This window comes from Ovis canadensis, chromosome 25 (genome assembly GCF_042477335.2).
Source record: "Ovis canadensis isolate MfBH-ARS-UI-01 breed Bighorn chromosome 25, ARS-UI_OviCan_v2, whole genome shotgun sequence".
Lineage (NCBI taxonomy): Eukaryota > Metazoa > Chordata > Mammalia > Artiodactyla > Bovidae > Ovis > Ovis canadensis.
This window is the reverse complement of record NC_091269.1, coordinates 43,299,757-43,318,965: the sequence shown is the minus strand read 5'-3', so window position 1 is coordinate 43,318,965 and position 19,209 is coordinate 43,299,757. Positions and strand designations below refer to the sequence as shown.

The 19,209-nt window shown below is 49.9% G+C and overlaps 1 protein-coding gene across 2 annotated transcripts in view; it reads right to left on the bottom strand.

Annotated features, from left to right (window-relative positions):
• Positions 1-555: 555 nt before the first annotated feature.
• HK1 (hexokinase 1) overlaps positions 556-19,209 on the bottom strand; it is a 75,851-nt gene continuing 57,197 nt past the window's right edge. For both annotated transcript variants that reach the window (XM_069571956.1, XM_069571955.1), the window contains exons 10-18: positions 18,872-19,176; positions 17,814-17,962; positions 17,379-17,498; positions 15,611-15,706; positions 13,666-13,765; positions 8,584-8,767; positions 6,352-6,507; positions 2,981-3,214; positions 556-1,440 (exon numbers count right to left, since the gene is read on the bottom strand). In XM_069571956.1, coding sequence (XP_069428057.1) covers positions 1,296-1,440; positions 2,981-3,214; positions 6,352-6,507; positions 8,584-8,767; positions 13,666-13,765; positions 15,611-15,706; positions 17,379-17,498; positions 17,814-17,962; positions 18,872-19,176 — 1,489 coding nt within the window. In that variant the 3' untranslated portion in view covers positions 556-1,295. The remainder of the gene's footprint in view (positions 1,441-2,980; positions 3,215-6,351; positions 6,508-8,583; positions 8,768-13,665; positions 13,766-15,610; positions 15,707-17,378; positions 17,499-17,813; positions 17,963-18,871; positions 19,177-19,209) is intronic.

Below are 19,209 nucleotides of genomic sequence, written 5' to 3'. Positions count from 1 at the left end.
AAGGGGGTGTGTGTGAGGGGGGACGCGGGGGGAGAGCACCACAACCCTGCTACCCAGGGCTGCTGCAAGGCTTCACCTACTCGGGGCAGGGCGTCTCTTCATCTGTTCGCCTGGAGTTGGCAGATAGGATGATGAAGGCAGGACCTGCTCAGGAACAGTGGGAGCGGCGGGGGCCAGTGTTGCCCTGTCCTCTCGGGAAACCCAAACAGCCCCTGCAAGCCAAGCTTCTACTTTGTTCCAGCTACAGGTGAGGAAGACAGGCTATTGGAAGACAGAAGCCTTTACCTTCTGAAAGAGGTCGAGGTGGGGGTGCAGGAATCCCTCCCCTAGGCAGGCCCCTGGGGCTGCAGCAGGGAGCCTGGAGGGCAGGTGCCAGAAGACACGGGGAGAGCACAGAAGTCCTTGAGCCAAAAGAAGGCTGCAGGCTGAAGAACACAGCCTTCAGTTCAAACTCTGCCCCCCGACCCAGAAGGCCACAAAACCCCCCAGGGTTTGGTTTTTGCCACATCCCCCAATATCCTCCCCACTCCCCAGTCATTAAGCATCACTCGGGTCTTTGAATTGGTACAAAGTTTACTAGGTCATACAACATGGCTCACAAAAGCGATGGGTAATTCCAATGAGCGTACTGTTTCTTGATTGGTTCCTTTTACCCAAATGGAGACAAGACACTTTCCTGCAGGACTGCCCACCTCCCCTCCCCAAGACAGACAGAAAGCAAGACTGTCACAATGTGGCTATGACCAGTTCCACGGACACATAATTCAGTGGCATTGCCATGCCCAGATGGGACACCAGACAGCAGTGGGTGCGGCGCCGGGAGGAAGCGGCGGCCACTGCACCCATGGGAGGAGAAGTCCCGGCAGTGTCTGCTGGTGATAATACATTGCACGTGGGGGATGGGTCCCCAGGGACGGGCAGCGGAGGCCCTTAAGGCCTGTCAGATGGTGTGACTTTTCATCTTGGGCCAATAAATAACGGTTGGACGAATGCATAAATTAGAAACGGACGCCACTAAACTTCACACGTGGGGAACATACGACCGGGTTGAAATCAAATCATGCAGAGTGGTAGGCAGGTGAGGAGGGACCTGGAGGGCAGGGAGATTATCAACAGCACACACTCTATTTTGTACCCTACGTTACGCGCCGTTAGTGGGCTTCTGGTTTCCTCCCTGCGGTGGTGCAGGCGGGTTCTGGCGCCGGCGTCTCCCAGCACAGCTCGCTGGGCAAAATAAGGGGTCGCTGCTTGAAGAGAGAAGTGCTGGAAGGGCAGCAGGCTGGGGGTCAGGGCTCCTAGCTGCTCATTTCTTGCCGGAGCCGAACGCCCACTGCTGTGATGAGGGCGGCTCCCTTGCCACTGCCGTCTTCGGATAAGAGGAAGGACACGTTACACTTTGGTGACAGTTCCTTCACGGTTTGGTGCATGATTCTGGAGAAGCTGAAAAGGACGAAAGAGATGGGTTGGTAGGGGAACAGGAGAGATGCGGGACCCGCCTGAAGATGCTGAGGCAGCCAAAGGGAAGGAGGGAAGTGAGAGGGGTGGGGCTGCTCTGAAGCAGCGGAGACTTATTGAGAATGGCTGGGAGGAAAGCAGGTTTACTGCCAACCTAATTACAATTTGCAGCAGGGAGGCACGACGGAGAATCCAAAATGAGCTCCTCTGGACAGCTTCTGAGGGCAATGGCATGAGTAACACACCCAGACAGCTCCCGTCCTCAGAGCCTGAGGATCTGAGAGGACCGAAATCCAAGAAGGGGGTGTCGAGACCTGGGCGTGGACCACTGAGGCGTGCCAGGCCCGGTCAGCTGTTCAGCTCAGCAGGCTTCATGGAAACAATCACCACCCATCCCTAGCTTGCAGCCCTCTGAGACCCCAGCCCATCAGCACCTGAAGCTGAGAGGGAGCCTTCCTTTCCACCCCCAAGTGAAGCATAATCTCTAAATGAGAAGCGACTCTGGGTTCTTGCATTTTGGACTGCAAATGAGATAGGGCCAGGCTGAGAATGCTCAGGGCAGCGGGGCTCCTAGAGGTAATACTGCTTGCCCTCTGCTGAGTATCTCCTAGGTGTCCCACACTTGATATATGTAATGTCCAGTCTGCCAATGGTTATTATCCCGCAAAGAGGAGACTTGACAGAGATGAAGCAATTGAGCACAGCTTCTAAAGGGTGCTGTCAGGATTAAATCCAAGCCTGTCCACGCTGGGCTCCAAAGACTAGCTCTAAACACAGTGACAAGGAGTACAGTGACAACGGTGAAGAAACAGCTGGGGATGGAGCCAGACAGCCTGTTCCATCCCAAGCCACGGCCGTGAGGTAAGCAGGCACCATCCAGGCTGAGTCGGGTATGCCTGCTTTAAAGTAGGGTGACATTATGGCTGGTTTACTTGGGAACGGTCCCAGTGTAATTATTAGTAGCCCTCTCTCGACTGGCCAAAGTACCTCTGTTTCGACAATAATACGGTCACTCCATAAGTAAGAGGCCAGCTTTGAGACATAAGGCGGGTCAAAGAGCAGATGGGCCCACCCCTTCTCTTCCAGCATGGGATGTGGGACACCGGGCCTAAAGGATCCTGCCCGCCTCCGTGCTCCAAGCCCAGGGCCACGATTGCTCCTGCCTTCCAAGGCTTTTGTCGCATGTAGCAGATGAACAAGACAGTGGGGCCTCTCCCTTTCCTTCACTCCCTTCTCCCGGCTTCTAAAAAGCAGCTTCTCCACCGGCTGATGGGTAAGCCCGCGCCCACCCTGCTTCACAACGGTGAAGAAACAGCTGGGGATGGAGCCAGCTACATGCGAAGCCACTTCTCCGCCCTGCGCCCCGTTCCTCGTGCCAAACAAGCCCCGCCCCGACCGCACAGCCTGCAGGCCGGCTGTGTTCCTGGTGAGGAATTTTCCTGGGGGGCGGGAAATCACATCCTGATGTCCCGGAACCAAAAGGGGCCTCGCCCACGCGCCCACCCACAATGGAAGCCCCACTCACTGCGGATGAAGTTTGTAGAGCGTGCCGTCCACGCCCACAGTCACGTTGAGGCGGTCCAGCCCCCTGTTTTCGCGGATCTTATCCACCACAGCAGCCATGCCTGCGCCACACAGCTGCGCCGCCCTCTTGGACACCACCCCACACACGGTCTTCACGAGGATACTGTCGTCGCATGTGCTGTTCAGACCCAGCTGCTGGAGGATGGCCCGGACCTGCAGTAGCGCTAATCGGTCGCTGTGGGGGCAAAAGTCAGGAGGCCGGATGAAAGGGAACCCGCTGGAGAGCAGCAGGGGCCATCCCCAAATCACCAAGCTTATCCGTGAAAAGGGTCATGGGGTTTTCTCTTCCCTTCAAAATAATATATATTTTAAAAATGACCCTCCAAGTATTACAAGTTAAGTTGTAGAAAAACTGGCAACTCTAGAAAAATTAAAATTGGAAAATTAAACCTCTACAACCCCAACACTGGGGAAAACACTATTAAGGTTTAAATATATTACCTTCCAATCTAGTTTTCTTGAATATCATTAAACTGTGTTTGTTCTGTATGTAAATAGGCTTGTCATTTATTTATGTTTAAATTTTTATTTTATACTGGAGTATAGTTGATTAATTGGCTTCCCTTCTGGCTCAGCTGGTAAAGAATCCACCTGCAATGCAGGAAACCTGGGTTCAATCCCTGGATTGGGAAGATCCCCTGGTGTAGGGAAAGGCTACCCACTCCAGCATTCTGGCCTGGAGAATTCCATGGACTGGACAGTCCATGGGGTCTCAAAGGGTCAGACATGACTGGGTGGCTTTGACTTTCACATAGTTGATTAATAATATTGTGGACTTGCCCTTTATATATGGTTTTCTTTCTTGCTTTTTTCTTACTTCATTTATCTGAGGGAGTTCCTACCTCCTTATCCAAGACCGGGACTGAAAAAGGCTGCCATAGTATTCCATTCTGGGAATGACCATAATTTATTTAGAGAAATTTAACTTGAAATTTTTTGCTACCAAAAAGTAACACTCTGATGACATTCCTGTTTAGAAGTCTTTGTGTGCAACTCAGATTTTACCTTTAGGATACATTTCTGGGTCGAAGAGCTTTTGACCCAGAAGGCAAGTGCCTTTCTGAAAGCTGACTCTTGGTCTCCTGGGATATTTGTCTCCTCATGAAATTGAAAGAGTTGACCATGAAACAATGACGATGACAACAACAGTGACAAGAGCGGTGAGCCTTCTTTGAGGACCTACTATGTGACAGGTGTTTACACACATCACTTCATTCCTCTTCCTAACAGCCAACTGATCCACATTTGACTGTTCCCATTTTAAAGATGTGGCAGTTGAGGCAGAGCTCACAGCCAGTGACGTAGAGCAGGTCTCAGGGCCAGAACTACCGAAGCTCTCGCCCACCGTGCCATGCTCTGTATCTTGTCATATAGAATGCAGATGTTTTCTTCGGTTTGCTGTTTTGTCTTTTAAGCTTGAGGATTGATATTGTTTTTAACTTACAGAAACCATGCAGCTAAAATTTGCAATTTTCTCTTTATTATTTCTCCCTTTGATATGACACATGAAAAGACTTTCCCCAGCACTTCACACCCATCAGGATGGCTCTTATTAAAAGAAATAAAAACAGAAAATAAAATATTGTTGACAAGGATATAAAGTTGGAGCCCTTGTATATACTGTTGGTGGGATGTAAAATGGTACAGCCACTGTGGAAGAGTATAGCAGTTCCTCCAAGTAAATAAATAATTATGTGATCCATCAATTCTACTTCTGAGTATACACCCAAAAGAATCGAAAGCCGGGATGTGATCATGTGTTTGCACACTCATGTTCATAGCAGCATTATGCACAACAGCCAAAAAGTGGAAGCAACCCAAGTGTCCATGGATGGATGAATGGATAAGCACAATGTGGTGTATACAATACAAGGAATTATTCATATTTGGCCTTAAAAAAAGATTCTGACACATGCTACAACTTGGACGAACCTTAAAGATACTATGCTAAGTGCAGTAAGCCAGGTGTGAAAGGACAAATGCTGTATGATTCCACTTACATGAAGTCACTAGAGTCAAAGTCATAGACAGAAGGCAGAGCAGTGGTTGCCAGGGGCTGGGGGGAGGGGGATATGAGAGTTAGTATTTAGTGGGTATGAATTTCAGTTTGGGAAGATGAAAAAGTTCTGGAGATGGATGGTGCAGATGGTCAGACAACAAAGTGAAGGTATTTAATGCCGCTGAACTGTCCACTTCCAAGATGGTCACAATGATAAAGTTAACACTATGTGTATCTACCACAATAAAAAGGGCTTCCCCTGTGGCTTGGCTGGTAAAGAATCTGCCAGCAATGCAGGAGACCTGGGTTTGATCCCTGGGTTGGGAAGATCCCCTGGAGAAGGGAACAGCTACCCACTCCAGTATTCTGGCCTGGAGAATGCCATGGAGGTTGTCAAGAAGTCCATGGGGTCACAAAGAGTCAGACTCGACCGAGCGACTTTCACTTCACGGTGATAAAAAAGTACTAACAAGAAATATTCACTGCTACTTTCTTCTCCTTTTCTGGCTGCTATTTTCCACACTTGGCTCATGGGTGAACTGAGAATGAAGAGGGAGGTGGGAAACTTGGTTCCCTATCACGGCCCCTCCCTCCCCTGAGGCTGTGAAATGCCACCACTCTGGGTGCCTCCAGGGTCGGGGCCTCGGGGCTGCTGTCTACAGCAGCAAGCACTTTACTGCGTGGGTTCTGGTGGGCAATGAGTTTCCCCTGCAGGTTATAGACCCAGGCTTGGGGGACAGTGAGGAGCAGGCCCTGGCCCAGTGCCGCTGTCATGACCATGCTAAAATGCAGGAGGCTTCTGCACAAGCGCTTTGCAGAGCACTTTCCTACTTTCTCCCACAGTTCACTGTGCAAGATGGCAATGCTGGAGATGAAACGTTCACTCCAGGTGAGAAAAACAGGAGGAAGACAGAAGCGGCTTGCTGGGACACTGTGGGTGGTGAGCCCTGCATCCCAAGCTGCCTTTCAGAGGAGAAGAGGGTGAGGTCAGACCAATGGCACCTGGCTCTTTTGGACTCAGTGCTCCTTCAATTCAAATATCTGCAATGCACCTTTCCTATCTTGAAATGTAACCTACTTACACACAGGACGATTTCAAACAAATCAATATAACGCCCTAACATACAGAATGAATAAAAGGGAATGATTTACAGTAAAATTATGGAACTTCAACATGCAACTACTCAGGGTATACTACTCCAGAAAAGAAGAAAACCCTCACAAACGGCCAAGATGTCCCCTAGATTGCCTACCACCCCTACCACGGCCCCCTGGCCAGGTCCACCTGTGACTTGAAGGCCCTGCCCGCTCACCTCTCGATCTGAGAGAGATACTTGGTCTGAAAGAGGCCCCGGGTCTTCAGCGGCTCAGAGATCTGCCCCCGGAAGAGGAAGCCCCTCTTGGCGAAGTCGATCAAGATGTTGCGGACAATCTCACCCAGGTACATACCGCTGATCATCTTCTCATACCTGGAACGAGAGGAGGGAGGCTGGGCATCTCTAGGAGGCCTCTGGTCTCGCAGTAACCATGGGTGCCTTCCTGTGCCTCACGGGCATCACCACCCCGCGCACCCAGCCCTGTGCTCCCTGGCAGAGGCAAAGTGCAAGACCAGGAAGGACTGAGGAATCCCCAACCCTCCCAGGATACCTACCACCAGCACTGCTTCATTGCTGGATCATCCTCTTCCTCACCCGACTCCCTGCCTCTGCCTGGTGAAATCCCACTCAAGCTCCTAGCTCTCAGTTCAACCATCACCGCTCCAAGGGGTCTATCCTCCCCACAGTTCACCTGCCTGTCTCAGCTTCCAGACACCCTCCATTCTTCCCAACACACGCGGGTCCTCCGCCTCTCGGCATCCCTGCAGTGAAAGCCTCGAGGGGACAGAGTGTGAGTACCTTGCTCAGTTTTGTGTCCCAGGGCCTAGCACAACACAGTGCTGCTCTCTGAAGCGCTCAATAGCTAACTGGAGAGCTCTCAAGTGGCTTAAAGGGATAGGACAACACGGAGAGTGTTTCCACTCGATTTTTGAAAGGTTTTGCCACAACCCAGGGTGCTGGTCAAGCACCCACAGAGTGACAAAGCCACACGGGCTGGAGGACCCAGGCAGCCACCGCACCCCTGGGGGCCACTTGTTTTTGGGGCTTTTAATTCCTGCCCTCTCCATGCTCAAGGGCCTCAAGAAATGACAAGGGATTTAACTGCTTCTGTGCACACACCCCATATCTCAGGGTCCCTAAGCTGGGAAGACTCCCCTGGAATCTGTATACTCCAGAAGATCTGGGGTGCTCCACAGGGAAAAAAAAAAAAAACACAAACAAGAAATAGCACAATTATCCTCAATTCTCACCTAGTCTTTCTCATTCCATCAAGGAGACATCTCCTTGGTGCGGAACAGTTTGGTGCTGATATGGCTCTATCCCCTTCCAACCCCTACAGATCTCCCTTTTAACAAAGAGGGTCTTCCTGTAGAGCATTTGGTGGGCACAGTAGGTAAGACAGAAATAACGCTCTTCTTCACTATATCCATTTTATGGTAATACTGGTTTTTCCTCCCTTATTAAACTCAAGAATACAAGCTGATTTAAAGAAAAACATGCAGCCTAGGTGGTATTTGGAAAAGATGTAAATCTTGAGGTTAGCTGGAGAATCACTTATGTTTGAGAGGTACTACCCCAGCTCTTCGTTCTGCTTCTGGGGACGTGACTTAGACCACCCTATCTTGGCTGTGGCAGAGGATGGCCTGATCCCTGGGAGCCTGAAACAAGAGATCATTTGTCTCTTTGCTGGGAAGGGGGAACACTGCCACCTTGGGGAGGGTCCCTGAAACCCAGGCTGCAAAGCTCCAAATAGCCACTAGGTGTTGCAAGAGGTCTGCTGTGGGAAGGCTAAAGGGCGGCAGGCCTCAGCCTCACCCCTGACCTGGAGCCCCCTACTCCCATCCCCACCCCCACTGGCAACATCCTAACTTCCCTTGCCCATTAACAACTGCAAGTCAAGGGTGTTCTGCTTCCACTAAACAAGTGAGCAGCCTGCTGACCAAGAGGTTTCTATTAGTCTATGGGGAGGAATCATAGAGCAACAGCAAGTTGCTCTTGAATGTTCCAGAATAAACATGGTCAGTGAGAGGACTGGTGTGACCACTGCCACCCTGTACCCAGAGGAGGCACCTGGACAGAACATCAACCTGGGCCATCCTGTGCCACCTGCAGCTGCCACCCCTAAATTCTCTGTTCTAGGGCCAAAAGAAAAGGTCAGGAGTTAACCTGAGGGACCACAGTCTCCAGGCTCTGTGCAAAGCCCCCTCCCACTAGAAACTTCCTTCACTGTAACAGGCAGGGGACTTCCCCGGCAGTCCAGTGGTTAGGACTCCATGCTTTCACTGCAGGGGGCCCAGGTTCAATCCCTAGTCAGAGAACTAAGCTCCCACACGCTACATGACTCAGCCAAAAAATAGACGAACACAGGCAGAAACACAGCCACGTACCCTGCACCCCCGCCCCCCACCCGCCCACCACTGTCCTATCTCCTCTACCAGGTGGAATTACCTTTGCTTCCCAGAGTTTAGAGAAAACTCATCCACCAGTTTGTCATAGATTGTTCTGATATCATCCAGACACCCGTTGTCCCCAAAGGCCCCCCACTCCATGTTGATACACATTTGTCCCTGGTTTCCTTCTAGCGTCTCGACGTTTTTCATTTCCTCCATGTAGCAGGCATTGCTGCCAGTCCCTGAAATACATAAAGTGGGGAATGAATGGCCATGTCTCCATGCTTGGTGGGGAGGGGGATTGCAACTAGGCCTGGCGCTCCACCGGGGCACGCTTCTGAGATGAACATTTACTTTCCCAATGTCTTCCAGAAAAATCTCAAAATATCATGGGAAAGTTAGAGTGAAAACTGCCCAGAGCATTTGATTAACTCACTTTATACCAAGGCACCAATACTAAGAGTCTCAAACGTTCACCTGTCCAAGCAGGGCTGCTGCTGCTGCTGCTGCTAAGTCGCTTCAGTCGTGTCCTACTCTGTCCAACCCCATAGACGGCACCCCATCAGGCTCCTCCGCCCAGGGGATTTTCTAGCAAGAGTACTAGAGTGGGTTGCCATTTCCTTCTCCACCAAGTAGGGCTATGCTTACTTTAATACAAGACGGTGTTAGAGCAAAGGGATGCATCTTAAAAGTGGTGGAGGTTTATGCAGCATTCAGATTGAAACGGTATTTCTCCAATTCTCTTCCCCCACCCCCCCAACACACTGGCCACAGATACAAACATACACACACACACTATATATAAAAATTGGGCTTCCCAGGGGGTAAAGAGCCTGCCTGCCAAAGCAGGAGATCAGTCAGGAAGATCCCCTGGAGGAGGGCATGGTAATCCACTCCAATATTCTTGCCTGGAGAATTCCTTGGGCAGAGAAGCCTGGCAGGCAACAGTCCATGGGGTCGCAAAGAGTAGGACACAACTGAAGCGACTTAGCACACATGCATATATCACTATTAATACATGGAGGTATTGTCTACTATCCAGCGACATATATCCATATATCTTATCACACTTGGTCATGGACTCTGCCTGAATAAACTCTCCTGTGTGTTCTACAATGAGGCCTCTGGTTAGTTCACCAAAGGACAGCGTCCTGAGCATGTCCAGGGTGCATTTCTAAAGCAATGGTTCCTCACCATTTTGGTATCACAGATCTCTTTGAAATTCTGATGATTCTCCTGAGAAAGGAACTTCCCTGGTGGTCCAGGGGCTAAGATTCTGTGCTCCCAATGCAGGGGGCCGGGGTCTGGGAACTGGTAGCACTAGTGGTAAAGAACCCTCCTGTCACTGCAGGAGACGTAAAAGATAGGGGTTTGATCTCTGGGTCAGGAAGATCTCCTGGAGGAGGAAATGGCAACCCATTCCAGTATTCTTGCCTGGAGAATCCCATGGACAGAGGAGCTTGGCAAAGAGTCAGACACAACTGAATCAACTTAGCACATACACACTCCTGAGAAAAGGGACATCTCCCCAGGTGTACCCATACACTGTATACACATAGTCTCACAAATGGATTCCAGGGGGTCAGGAGCCTCTGATTTCCATCCCTGATGTCCCAGGACAGGGCTACTCAGAGTGTGGTCCCTTAAGGATTAGGGTTAGAACCCAAACTGTTTGCTGTTCTCATCCAGGAGGATTTAGGTCCAGATGTTGGGAGGAAGTGTTCTAAAACTTTCATAACAGTTTTAATTGCCAGATATCAAACTTGTGGTTGTTGGCTTTGTCTCAGTGAATGGATGGGAAATTTAAAAACCAACCAACCAACCAACCAACCAAGGAGTCCCTCACATAGATATTTTTCTATATACCTGAATCCCCTGAGGAGGTGTTAAGATGGATTTCCTGATTCAGGAGGTGAAGGGTGAGTCCCAAGACCCTGCATTTCTAATACGCTCTCAGATGATGCTGATGTTGCTGGTCCATGGACCACAACAAGATTCACAAGGCCCTAGAGCACCATGGACCCATCCTGGGTGGGATGCAGAGGTAGATGGATTTTCAACATCATTAAGGGACACAAAGACACCCCTACAAACTAGACAAGTGGGCTCAGGTTGTTTTACGCCCTTTAAAGAAACTTAAGTAGAATTTGCAGATGCTTCTGACTGTATAACTATAAGCAGATAGGGTAGGGGGTCCCCGGAGAAAGACAAACAGGCATGATTTTCTTAACGTTAATGAAGCCATGTTGGCCTAATGCATTTTGTGATCTAAGTTTGGCCACAATTCTTGCTCTGCAACAGGTCTCAGTAATAATGATCTTAAGGGACAAAAGAACAGACTATTATCAGGGAAGAGAAGTAATAATAGCAAAAAAAATAAATCAGTTGTAAAGATTCCTAGTTCTGTTTCATGTTAAAGATTAGCCTGAAGCACTTTCCTGAGCTGTTTTGCAGACTTTAAACCCCCTGCAGGCACTCAACTGCCAGATCATCATGTATGGATGTGAGAGTTGGATCATAAAGAAGGCTGAGCGCCAAAGAATTAGTGCTTTTGAACTGTAGTGTTGCAGAAGACTTGAAAGTCCCTGGGACTGCAGGAAGATCAAACCAGTCAATCCTAAAGGAAATCAGTCCTGGGTATTCATTGGAGGGACTGATGCTGAAGCTGAAGCTCCAGTACTTTGGCTACCTGATGCAAAGAACTGACTCATTAGAAAAGATCCTGATGCTGGGAAAGATTGAAGGCAGGAGGAGAAGGGGACGACAAAGGATGAGATGGCTGGATGGCATCCCTGACTCAATAGATATGGGTTTGAGCAACCTCCAAGAGAGATAATGAAGGGCAGGGAAACCTGGTGTGTTGCAGTCCAAGGGGTCGCAAAGAGTTGGACACAACTGAGCAACTGAACTGACTGAAGGGATGGTGATGTTGGACCTTTCTCACCCTTGTGACTTAAATCAAATGAAGCCTGGATTCTGTCAACCTTTGCCCCAACTCTATACTGAATTCTCCTCTGCCCAAGCCCAAGGTATTTCATGAATATGCAAGTACCCTTAGCTTAAAACTTCCCCAATTCTTCTGTTGTAGGGGACACTGCTTTGGGAAAGATCCCCAGTGTTCTCCTTCTGATCTTTGGTTTGGCTGTGTCTTTTGGCTCAATGCCCACCAAGAGGCCAACCCAGTTTGGGATTAACATGACTGGATTACTTTTGCTTTCTCAGTTCCCTTTCAACCAGAGGGTAAAATTGAGAGAAGAGGCCCAGAAATGGAAGGGGTACAAAGAAAACCAAAATATGCAAACCATACTTCTTGCTGGGGGAGTTCTGCACAGAGATCAATTGATGGCAAAGAGTGGTTTGAAGGCAGCAGAACCCCTCCTACACCTCCCCCACACCCCTGCCCTTACATCTGTGGGTCTGACTCAGGCCGGAAGCAGAGAAAGTGCTGAGTCACTCTAGCTTTGCATTTCACACCTAAGGCCATTCATAAGCAGAAAGGGGAAGGGACCAGGAGGAGAAAGCAAGCTTTGCAAAAGAAAGAAAGAAACAAAGCGCCCAAAGTCAGGCCTCAACCAATCTTCCCCTGGAGCTGCTCCTCTTCTTTGAAATCTCCACTGAAGCCAAAAGTGGATTAATAAAAGAAAAGGTCTTCCTGGCACCAGGAAGGCAGCCTTCTGGGGCCTTCTCCCAATCCCCCAGGTCTACACAGCAAGGTGCTAACCCTCTCTGCCCAGGGATGTCTGCAGCTGTTGACTAAGAAACCGGGCCTTTTCTCAGCATTCCTGAGACTAGGAGCAGGATCAGTTAAACAAATGGTTTTCTTGCAACCTAAATCAAGATGCTTCTGGAATTCTGTGCTCTCAAGGCCCAGACTCTTACTTGGATTATAAAGGAACAACCTGAAAAGCCAAAAGATAATCTTTCTGCCTATAACCAAGCAGGACTCTATGGGGCCTTCCCTGGACAGACCCTTCTCCCACACTGTCTGCTTTAGCTCCTCTCTGAAGTGCCTAGATAATACGTCCGAAGAATATTCCCTGAGTTGTGTTACAGATGCCAAAACCCCCACCAAATGGAAGATACTAGCTACTTGCTGACCTTGGGCACACAGCCCACAGGCCTGCTGGAGCCTAAGGATTGATAATGTTAACCCCTGTGACACCACCCTGCTGCCTCACCTCAACCAGTCAGAGAACTGTGCACGAGCTGATCACATTCTGGGACTCCCTCCCTCACGTGGCCTTCTTAGGGACCCCATGAACTTTAGCCCACCAGGCTCCTTTGTCCATGGGATTCTCCAGGCAAGAATCCTGGAGTGGGTTGCCATGTCCTCCTTCAGAGGATCTTCCCAACCCAGGGATCAAACCCCAGTCTCCTGAAATGCAGGTGGGTTCTTTACCGTCTGAGCCACCAGGTAAGCCCGTTAAAACGGCTTCGCTGAAACCAACTGGGGAGTTCAGACTTTTTGAGTACTGACTGTCCTGGATTCCTTGTATGGCGCCTTACAATAAATGCTGTACTTTTATCCTATGCTAATAAACAACCTCTTTTTCTATCAAAAAAAAAGTGGTTTTTCCTTCACCATATCCCAGTGTTGGCGGATTGGCTTTACTGGGTGAGCGGACCCAGGTTTTGGCTCAGTAACGTGCCTCCCTCTTTAGCAGCTGGTGGGCCACTGCTGCTGAAGGCCAAATGGCATCCAGACTGCCCTCTGGCCCTTCTCTGCAGTCAGGAAAAGAGTAGGCTCTGCTTCCTTCCCAGCCACAGACCTGGCCCTGCAACACCTGCCCAAGTCCCTCATGCAAGCCCTCTGAGTTGCCCTGCTGAGCAGGTCAGCTCCAGGCCCTCCCACCCTGTCCACTGGGGCCATGAGAGCCACCAGGAGCCTCATTCCCGGAGAGTTCAGTTTCTGACAGTCTGCTCATGGTCAGTGCACAGCCTCATGGGGTAAGTTTTAGGAGGGGAAACCTCTGGAGAGCCCTGCAGCCTCAGTCCACAATGCAACTCTGGAGGTGAAAGGGGACAGCACCGACAGATGTACGATGTCTCCCACCGAGCACCAAGACGCTGACTCAGGGCTCCACAAAACAGGAAAACCCAGCCTCCCCTGCCGTGGAAAAAGACCTTCCAGGACACCCACCTACAATGAGTCCAACCTCGCAGCTGGGCTCCTCATAAGCACAGGTCATCATGGTGCCCACCGTGTCATTGACCACAGCCACCACGTCCAGGTCAAATTCCTTTGGAAAGAAAAAGACAAGTTTAGCTTTAGGGGAAGGACACGCACTGCCCGGCTTGAGGTCTGCAGGTTCACTCTGCTGCGTGCCAGTCAGAAAGCCGCTGGTGCGTCATCTGAAACTGTTTCCTTAACAGCCTGTGAAAGGTAACGAGATGCTCCTTCACTAAGCATCTGCTATTAAAGGTGCATCTGAAGCCTGAACTCAGAAGAAAGAATGCATTCTACCCACTTCCGAGATGGCAGTGAGCACTAGAGAGGCAGCCCAGAGGGCGCTGTGGGATGGGGAAAAGCTAAGGAATCATGGCCACGCAGCTCTTTGTCTTGGCAGGTAAAAATGATAGCCTTCAGAGGGCGTGACGGAAATACCAAATCCATGTCTCAGAATCTGTCCAGACAAGCAAGTACACAAAGGCACATACAAGCGTATTTTCTCCGTAACTCAGGAGAGCCAGGAGAAACTGGAATGCAGATCAAAGGGGACTATGGAAGGCCCAACGCAGACAAACCCTGGAATCCTGTGCAGCCAAGAAAGCGAGTGAGGTTGGCCTCTATGTAGTAACATGAAAGACTCCTGGTTTCCTATTAAATGAAAAAAACAAAACAAACAAAAAAAAACCCCAAGCAGCTGTAATATAGTATATATGGAATGACTCCCATTTTTAAAATGTGTGTATATTCGTATACACATGGAAAGTACATTGGAAGAACACTAAAAGTTTGTGAAATGGGCAAAATGAGTCATCAGATTTCTTTTCAATGAAATATTAACTGTCGTTTAGCATATTCTTCTAGGAACAACCGGCTCCTCTTCATGCCTATTCATTTCAGCTTTTCTAACTGCCTGTGTATTTATCTGCTCTTCTGAACCAGAGAGACTTGAATGGACTTTTTTCTTTAACTTCTTACTGATTCCCTCATTAACTAAGGAGCTAATTTTTTATTTTACATTTTGTCAACGTCCTCCAGCCAAAGACCATACCCATAGAAACGCACCCACAGTAGATAAAGCTGGGCTTCCTGGCTGGTTGGCTGCAACACAGGCAAACACATCCCATGGCGTGACTCAGAATGTGTTAGAAAGCACAAGTCTAGGATTTGAGCCTGTGCTGGTGGTTTTAGGGAGGGTGCCAAGAAGTGGGGTTTGGCTCTGGACTGGGTGCTGTCAGGAGGCAGGGCCATCTCCGAGTGTGTGCCAAGTTCTGCTGTGATGACGGAGTGCTTCTTTCTCACCTGATTCCATCACTGTCGCAGGGGGGCTGTGACGGCAGCTGTGCCCCGCAACAGTGCCAGGCTGTGCCCCACAGTCAGGAGCTGATTTTCCCTTTTTCAAGCTAGAGGAGAGCCATGATTTTACATTCCTTAAACTATCCCTTAATAACACAAAACTGTTCTGATATTTTATTGCCATTGGGTGGGGGGAATGTTGGTACCCTTGTCGCATACTTCTGTATCGACTGAATTCTGTACAACAAACAAGTACAACCTTTTTTTTTTTGGTGGTACAGAGTGACTGGTGGGATCTTAGTTCTGCAACCAGGTATCAAACCTGTGCCCCCTGCAGTGGAACTGTAGAGTCCTAACCACTGGGTCACCAGAGAATTCCCAATCAAGTACAATTTTTATAATCTGAAGAAAGGAGCAGTTCAGTGGTTAAGACTCTGAGCTTAGTGCTCGCTTCAGCAGCACATATGCTAAAAAAGACTCTGAGCTTACAATGCAAGGGCCGAGGGTTCGATTCCTGCTTGGGGAAATAAGATTCCACATGCTGTGTGGTGCAGCCAAAAAATCAAAACATAACCTGAAAAAAAGTAGTAAGGATTTTTTAAAACATCCTTTTAATAGTTACCTCTCTCCTTTTTATCGCCTCCCTCAGTAAGGTTGCTACGTCGTGCCCCACGCAGTCGGTTGCCTTAAAACCTTTGGTCCAGGTGATTAAGATACCCTGCAACAAGAAGGGCCCCGCAGAGTCTCGTGTCATTAATCCTTCCAGGCAGAACACAAAATGCCACTCCCTCCTTCCAGAGTAAACACCTGCTAAGACAGCACAGTGAGATGACGCTGGAACGTCGGAGGCACAACGAGTAGAATATGAAGAGTCCTCCCAGGCCTGCCCCCTTCTCACAGTTCTCACAGTGGTCTGGTTTATAAGCGCCACTTCACAAATGGAGACTCTAAAGGAGATCAGCCCTGGGATTTCTTTGGAAGGAATGATGCTAAAGCTGAAACTCCAGTACTTTGGCTACCTCACGCGAAGAGGTGACTCATTGGAAAAGACTCTGATGCTGGGAGGGATTGGGGGCAGGAGGAGAAGGGGACAACAGAGGATGAGATGGCTGGATGGCATCATGGACTCGATGGACGTGAGTCTGGGTGAACTCCGGGAGTTGGTGATGGACAGGGAGGCCTGGCGTGCTGCGATTCATGGGGTCGCAAAGAGTCGGACACGACTGAGCGACTGAACTGAACTGGGCATAGAAAGTTAATGGTGCTGCCCGTGGTGTCACCAACTAGTTCCCCTGAAGAACAGTTTGCCAAAAATAGAAGTGGAGAAATGCAAACTTTTAGTAACTCTGTTACTACCTAAAAGTCAACTTTAGGCTTGATTGGACTGTAGTTTATATGCTTGCTAGCTGTGTACTCACTATGATGACGGTACAAGTGAACTGCTTTTAAAAACCACCAGACCTTTAAAAAACCACCCTTAAAAACTGCCAGAAACAAGTTTACATGGATCCACCTGTTGAGATCTCAAAGCCTTTAAGAGGGAAAAAGCCCTGAGTCAGCACTGTGACTGGATTAACTGGCTTCAGAGGCAGGTGGCCCTACCCAGCGTCTCAACTGCTGCCAGTCATACGCTGCAAACCCTGGCCTAAGACCTATGTCATGCGATGCCAGCACCACGGCTTCCTCCCTGGCCATACCCCTACCTGGGAAAACACGGGCACCCGCAACAACAGGACGGGGCCTGCCTGCATGACTCTGAACAGTCAGCTCCTTCCACATGGACTGTCCCCCTGCCCCACCAGGACCCCTAAGCATGGCGCTGGAGCTGCTGGTCTAAGGGCTGGGAGGCTCCACTAGACTGGGGGCTCCCTGAGGACAGGAACTGCCTGCCTAGTGTTCCCAGTCCTCAGCAGGTGCTCAAGCCCTGACCTTGAACCCTGTGTCATTCCATCTACTGAATAAACATTTATTAAGCGTCTTTTCTGCTAGCACATTGGGCTAGGGCCTGTGGGGAATACAAATCCTTGGCTCAAGGGTCAAATGACGTTGAAGAAAAGAATGACACAGAAGAGCACTAAAAACTGGGTAAAAAGTGCTACAACCAGGCAACATGAGAACAGGGAACACTAAGGAGGGTGAGATTCTTTTTGCCTGGAGGCCCAGAAGGCCTCCCAGAAGAGGTACATGCTGTAAATGATAAAAGAAGAATAGAGTCTGAAGATGTTTTGGAGGGTGTGGCGTAAGAGCTGGGTCAACCCTCTGTGACAGCTAAATTGTCCAGAATCAAGGGGTGACACACAGTCTGGAGGAGGCTTCAAGGGCTGACCCACACTGGCCAACAGTGGGTCAGTGCTGCCCGATGTCTGAGGCCTGGAAAGAAAGAGACTCACCGCATCTAAGCTCGTCTGCTTGCAGGGAAACGAAAATGTGAAGCCCAGAGGCATTTTAGGGCCCTTGATGCCCATGTAGTCCAGGAAGTCAGAGATGCAGGAAACGATGTGGTCAAACAGCTTTAGAAGAAAAGAAGGGATTACTCATGCACCTCTGGGTTCACACCCTCAGTGCGTGCGCGCACACACACACAGACACACAGACACACACACACACACAATGACACAGGCAGAGCAAGCTGCCCTCCCTCGGATCTTCAGAGGGGCCTGAGCATCCTCAGCCCAGGCGGGCTGAATGTACCTGACACTTCTGGGCTGCACGGACCCAGCTGCACTGCAGCACGTATTACATGGAGGCTCTGGGGCCCAGCAATGCCACTGGCCACGTATGTGACGCACACGTGCCTTGGCGAGGGAAAAGAAACACTATCTTACCTCCTCCCCAGTGCCCTGCATGATTTCAATGGGAATGGCATAGATCTTATTGTGCATTTCCACCGATCTCTTTTTCCCACTACGGATTTTCACCAGCAGGACGCGGAAATTCGTTCCTCCAAGATCCAGGGCCAAGAAGTCACCATTCTCTGTTGTAGTCAAGAACATCAAGAAGGTCAAGAAGAGTGAATTTCACCTCCTGGCAGCCAGTAAGTCCAAGACTTCAAACTTTCAAGGGAGGAAACCCCATATTAAACAGAGGGGAGAAACTGTTAAGTCTCTTCCCAGCATACAGCCCAGGCTCAGAGAGGTGGGCACAAACTCATGACCACCACAGTCTCCAAGTCACACCAGAAGACAAAAGGCCCCATGGATGAACCAACAGGACCAGCAAGGTCACAGTACAGGTTGGATGCTGAGCTCCAGTGTGCCTGGATGTAAAACTCCCCAGGCCTCTGCGGGCCTCTCACACTCTCCACCTAGGAAGGAGGCGCTGGGTGTGTCCTTCTTCTGCCTTACTGTGTTTAACAAAGGACCTACTAGCAATCTCAGTGCTTCAGAATCCGCCCAGCTCTGTTCTTTAAACAATACTTTCTAATTCAGAGTCAGGGCTGTGGTTTTAAAGACAGCACCTGCCTGGGAGTCCAGACCAGGGGAGGTCAGCTGCCTCAAGTCTCACATGCAGCAAGCAAGTCGGTGGTAAAAATGGAAGAGAGGGACTTCACTGGTGGTCCAGTGGCTAACACTTCACTTTCTAACGCAGGGGATGTGAGTTCAATTCCTGGTTGGGGAGCTAAGATTCCACATCCCTCATGGTCAAAAACACAAAACAGAAAACAGAAGCAACACTGTAACAAATTCAATAGACACTTTAGAAATGGTCTATATAAAAATAGAAGAGATATCTTTGAGAGGTTTGAGTGAGTTTCAAAATCATGCCACCCGTCCCAGTGTCAATGTATCCCCTGGAGAAGACAACCTCCCGGCAGCCCCGCAGTGACTCGGCCGCTGGGATGAGAAGCGGGAGGCACGTGTGAGCCCCCAGCTCAGGTCCTCACCAGTCCCATCAGGAATGCTCCGGACGAAGGAGGGCAGCATCTTGACCACAGCCTTGTCATGCGTCTGCTTGCCCAGCCCCAATTCCATCTCAGCCCGCATCCTCTTTTTCACCTCCAGCAGCATTTCCTTGGTAAGGCTGAAGTGGGCCAGGGTTTCTTCTATCTGCCGGTGCTGCTCAGCCAGGCGGTAGGCCACAGCAGTCACCATGGCGGCCCCCTTGCCACTGCCGCTCTCGGAGAGGAGGAAACGCACATCGCAGTCGGGTACCAAGCGCCGCAGAGTCTTGTGGAAACGCCGAGAATACCTGGGGCGCGGGGCGCACAGTATACAGACTGAG